This window comes from Trichechus manatus, unplaced genomic scaffold, assembly GCF_000243295.1.
Source record: "Trichechus manatus latirostris isolate Lorelei unplaced genomic scaffold, TriManLat1.0 scaffold00204, whole genome shotgun sequence".
Classification (NCBI taxonomy): Eukaryota; Metazoa; Chordata; class Mammalia; order Sirenia; family Trichechidae; genus Trichechus; species Trichechus manatus.
In genome coordinates, this window is record NW_004444140.1 from 952,658 (window position 1) to 958,657 (window position 6,000).

Genomic DNA, 6,000 nt, shown 5'->3' on the forward strand with positions numbered 1-6,000 from the left:
AGTATTTAAGCATATTTGTTATATACATATAGTTATTTTCTGCCTGTTTAGCCCCAACACCTGCTCTGTCCTCTTGTTTTAGCTCTGTCATGGACAGTCACTTACAGGCCGGGGGTTGACTAGATGGTCATGTTTTTTTGAGGGGGTAGGGTGGAAGAAGAATGAATCTCAGAGTACTTCAAATGATCCACTTGGAAGTTACTCAGATTTGACTATATAGTTCTCTTTATCTAGTGCCCACCCAAAATGAAGTTTTACAAGATACGAGGTTAAATGTGGAAAGGTGAATAAACTGTTTTTCTTACATAGTTTCTTAGACTAGGGTGAACGGAATAGCGTTTGTAATTCCATGTCCTGGATAGGAATTATTTAATGAGCTAAACTTAGAGTTAAATAATGCTAACAAGTCTTGGTCTGTGGTAGAGGAAGTCTATTGGTAGCTGAAATAGAAAAATATATCAAGTGACCTGTTTTAGATCTTTCTACGGATCATGTAGGTCTGAGCTGACTCTAAGGCTCAAGTGTTGTTGTTAGTTATCGTTGATCCAACTCACGGCAACCCCATGTGTTACAGAGTAGAACTGCTCCATAGGGTTTATTTGGCTATAGTCTTAATGGAAGCAGATTGCCAGGCCTTTCCTCCTCAGTGCTGCTGGGTATGTTTGAACCGCCAACCTTTAGGTTAGTAGTTGAGTGCAAATCGTTTGCAGCACCTAGAGACCTTAAGGCTCAGGTAGCATTAGCAGTAATTCTTCAGTCCGTCTTGGCTTTTCTTTTTTAATTCAGATATGAAGCATTCACATTTTACCTACAATTATAAAGTACATGTAATGATCACTTTTTTAAATTCAGAGATACCTGGATTCAGGCTCATTTATTGTATCTCTTCTGATGAGATGTAAATTCTCAGAGAAAAATCACAAAATCATCAAAGGGAACTATTAAAATTAAGGGAGAGGCACAGATAACTCACTTTTTAGCATCATTTTGTGGGGAGTGGAAGAAGTTGTTGTCGAAGCTGTTCGATAGTTCTTTTCTTGAAAGCAACACCTTTGATCATCCATTCTATTGCTTTGAAATTGGCTTAATAAGTCAAAGAACGCTTCATCTCCAATAGTATCTGCACTGATTTTCTAAAATATTGAGAGAAAATATTTAAGCATTATCCTTAGATCACCAATGTAACAACATTATGATTCACTCAAACGCAAAAGGAAAGGATGAAAATAAAAAATTTACATTTTATTTTTACAAAGAATACTACAAGATGACAACACTGGTAATAAAAAGAACAAGTTTCATTTCAACCCAAGTAACAAAAAGCATTTCTTGTAATTTTAGTTTTTAATTTCTATATTTTTAAGGCTAAAGAAACTTACCTCAGTCTCAGGGGAACTGCTACACTAACGACTCACGAATTATACAGCTATTAGCAATACGGGCACGTGTCTCAGGTTGAAAGTTCAGTGCTAAGATTCTACAACAAGGAAATTCAAATAAGCTGATCTTTGTAAGAACTGTTAAACTCAGTATGAAAGCAAGTGTATTTTCCTAGCATAGTGATTTCCAAGACCTTTTATTATAAAGATTTGAAGATCCAGAAAAATACAAACTTCAAATAAATGAATATGGGGAAGGGAGGGAATAACCTGTCATATTTTATATGTAAAGATTCAAAACTAAAGTGGTGAATACAATGTTTAATACAAGCCAATCTTTTTCATAATGACACAAGTATTATAATAGGTGTATATATATATATATATGTAGGTGTATATATACATACATATGTGTGTGTATATATACATATATGTATATATGTATACATACACAAATATTATGGGATAAAGAAAGCTGAGCAAAGCTTAATGGAATTGTGGGACACCACTAACTGAACCAATATACACGGAAATGTCAGAAAAAGAGAGAAAGGAACAGAAAGAAAACTTTCCAAATTTGATGAAGAACATAAATCTACACATATATGAAGCTCAACAAACTCCTAGTATAAATTCAAAAAGATCCACACCAAGACACATTATAATCAAACTCTTGAAATTCAAAGATAAAGAGAGAATCCTGAGAGCAGCCAGAGAGAATGAAATGCCACATACAAAAGATGCTAAAAAAGATGAAGGGCTGACTGCTCCTCAGAAACCCGGGAGCCCAGAAGGCAGTGGGTGACATATGGAAAGGGCTGAAAGAAAAAACCCGTTAACCAAGAATTGTATGTCCTGAAAAACTGTTTTTCAAGAACGAGGGTGAAATTAAAATATTCCCAGATAAACAAATGCTGAGGGAGTCTGTGAAGACTAGAGCTGCACTACAAGAAACACTAAACGGAGTTCTTCAGATGGAACTGAAAGCATACTAGATGATAACTCAGACATCTGTAGAAAAGATCGCCAATAAAGGTAATTTCATGGCAAAATAAAAGAGCCGGTTTTATGGTATTTTTGGTTTGTAACTTTAGCAGTATGTCCTACATGATTTCAAAAGACAAACACATAAAACATAATTATAAATTCATGCTATTGGGCATATAATGTATAAAGATGTAACTTACGATATCTACATAGAGAGGTGAAGGAGCAGTGTAGGAATAGTTTTTGTATCGTACTGAACTTATGTTGGTATCAATTTAAACTAGGTTGTTATAAATTTAAGATGTTAAATGTAATCCCCATGGTAACCACAAAGAAAATATCTAAAAAAGTATACACAAAAGGAAAGGAGAAGGAATCAAAATGGTCCACTATGAAAACTCAACTAAACACAAATGATGGCAGTATTGGAGGAATGAGGGACAAAGAAGGTATAAGACACGTAAAAAACAAATAGCAAAATGGCGTAAGTCCTTACTTATCAGTAATTACCTTAAATGTAAATTGATTAAACTCTCCAATCAAAAGGCAGAGAGTGGAAGAATGGATAAAAACCATGATCCATATATAAGCTACCTACAGGGAACACATCTTAGGCCTAAAGACACAAATAGGCTGAAAGTAAAAGGATGGAGAAAAATATTCCATGCAAAAAATAACCAAAAGAGAGATGGGGTGGCCATATTAATATCAGACAAAACAGACTTTTAAGTCAAAATCTGTTATAAGAGACAAAGAACATTATTTAGTGATAAAAGGATCAATTTGATTTAACAATTCTAAATATATATGCACCTAACAGCAGAGTCCCAAAATATATGATACAAACACTGACAGAATTAAAGGGAGTAACAGATAGTTCTACAGTAACACTTGGAGACTTCAATATCACCATTTTCAATAATGGAAAGAACATCTAGAAAGACGATCAGTAAGGAAATAGAGAATTTGAACAACACTATAAACCAGCTGCTAACCAAAAGGCTGGCAGTTCGAATCCACCAGCTGCTCCTCAGAAACCCTATGCGGCAGTTCTACTCTGTCCTCTAGGGTCACTATGAGTTGGAATCAACTCAATGGCAACTGATTTTTTTTTTTTTTTTTTTTTGATTGATAAACCAGCTGGTACAAATAGTTAACAAGCTTAGCTGCTAACCAAAAGGCTGGAGGTTCAAGTCCACCCAGAGGTGCTTTGGAAGAAAGGCCTTGCAATCTACTTCCAAAAAATTAAGCCATCGAAAAATCCTGCAGAGTTCTACTCTGACACACATGGGGTCGCCATGAGTCAGAACTGACTCAATGACAATTGGAAAAAAAAAAAAACTGGCTGGACCTAACAGACATATACAGCACACTCCACCTAACAACAGCACAATACATATTCTTCTCCAGTGCACGTGGATCATTCTCCAGGATAGACCACATGCTAGGTCACAAAATAAGTCTCAATAAATGTAAAAAGACTGAAATCATACAAAATATCTTCTCCAACCACAATGGATTGAAACTAGAAATTAATAACAGAATGAAAACTGAAAAATACACAAATATGTGGGAATTAAACAACACACTATTAAACAACCAATGAGTCAAGGAAGAAATCAAGAGAGGAATCAGAAAATACTTTAGAGTCAAATGAAAATGAAAGCACAACTTACGCGAAGGCAGTATGAGAGGGAAATTTGTAGCAATAAACACCTATGTTAAAAAACAAGAAAGATCTCAAATCAATAATCTAACTTTTAACTTGAGGAACTAGAAAAAGAAGAGCAAATAAGCCCAAAGCTACCAGAAGGAATAAAATAACAAAGATCAGAGCAGAAATAAATGCGACTAGAAAAACAATAGAGAGAATCAGTGAAACCAGGAGTTGTTTTTTTGAAAATATAAATAAAATTGACAAACCTTTAGCTAGTCTGACGAAGAAAAAGAGAGGATGTAAGTATCCAAATTCAGAAATGTAAGTGGGGACATTACAACCGACCCTACAGAAATAAAAAGGATCATAAGAGAATACTACAAACAACATACTATGTACTCCAACAAATTAGATAACTGATGAAACTGACAAATTTCTAGAAACACATACACTGCCTAAATTGACTCAAGAATAGAAAATCTCAACAGACCCATAACAAGTGAGAGACTGAATCAGTAATCAAAAAACTTCCAACAATAACAACAACAAAAAAGCGCTGCACAAGACGGCTTCACCAGGGAATTCTACCAAACATTTATAGAAGTAACCCCAATCCTTCTTAAACTCTTGCAAAAAATAGAAGAGGAGGGAACACTTCCTAACTCATTCTATGAGGCTAGCGTTACCAAAGCCAGACTACATTCCCTTATGAATACAGATTTAAAAAATCTTCAACAAAATACTGGCAAACTACATCCAACAGCATATTAAAAATGTTATACACCATGATCAAGTGGGATTTATCCCGGGAATGCAAGAGTGGTTCAACATTAAACAATCAATCTGTAATATACCATATTAATAGAACAAAGAAAAAGTACCACATGATTATCTCAATCAAAGCAGAAAAGGCATTTGACAAAATCAAATACCCTCTCGTGATAAAAACACTGAACAAACTAGGAATAGAAGGGAAATTCCTCAATATGATAAAATGCAGTGAAATGAACAGTAGTGTTTTTGCAAACAACAGTGACTTAAAACACAAAGGGATGATTGCTGTCCAAAACAGTGGGCAACTTATCTATTAGTAGAATAATTACTGTTTCTAGCTTTGAAGAAGATAGAAAAAAACGGAAATACGGAAGACTTCTTTGCATAACAAAGATCTTTTATATTAAATGTCTAGTATAAATTGTAAAACTATAAAAAATTCAGTATGAATACAATAAAACTAAAATTTAGATACTCAAAACGAAACACAATATTCAAAAACTGATTTTAAACATACCCTCTGAGAATTGGGAATTCGGTGGTCTATGGAATTACTGGCATCTTGAAGAACTTTCGTGGAAGAATTAGTCTTATATTTTTTTCCCTTCAGTCTGTTAACAAACAGTAGCTTTGCAGAAGGTTTGGCAATAAGAGGTTTTTGTTTAGCAAGAATTTCACTGTTCCAGTTCTGTACCTACAGAATTAAAAACACAAATGGAAAGCAGGAGATGAAAAAAGCCCAAAGCACCCCTGATTTCCTAAAATATTAACCTGCCATCTTCACTCATTTGGGGGAAAGGGATATCTTAATAAATCCTCTTTGCCAGTATATTTCACTATTTTCAATAGATGATGCCAAATGTGTACTGTGGATTTCTCATTATCAAAACGTTAAAATGGTGACCTTTTAGAACCTAAGAATAAAGAAAAGAAAGTTTGCCAAAATCCTATAGAAATAAAATTTGACTATTTAGAAATACTAAATAGACAATAGATAAGTGGTATCTTGGGTGAAGGGTGAGAGAGTACACAGTACAGGAGAAACTAGCACAACTTGTACAAGGAAAGGTATGGAAGCTCCACAGACACATCCAAACTCCCTGAAGGACTGAATTGCTGGGCGGAGGGCTGTGGGGACCATGGTCTCGGGGAACATCTAGCTCAATTGGCATGACACTGTTTATAAAGACAATGCTCTACATT

The 6,000-nt window shown here is 34.7% G+C and overlaps 1 protein-coding gene across 6 annotated transcripts in view; it reads right to left on the reverse strand.

The window, feature by feature from the left end:
- Positions 1-6,000, reverse strand: part of GPSM2 (G protein signaling modulator 2) — a 51,098-nt gene that overhangs the window by 7,718 nt on the left and 37,380 nt on the right. For 5 of the 6 annotated variants that reach the window (XM_004388045.2, XM_023742190.1, XM_023742189.1 and 2 more), the window contains 2 exons: positions 5,315-5,491; positions 974-1,133 (listed from right to left, as the gene is read on the reverse strand). In XM_004388045.2, coding sequence (XP_004388102.1) covers positions 974-1,133; positions 5,315-5,491 — 337 coding nt within the window. The remainder of the gene's footprint in view (positions 1-973; positions 1,134-5,314; positions 5,492-6,000) is intronic. The other variant, XM_023742193.1, reaches the window with a different exon arrangement.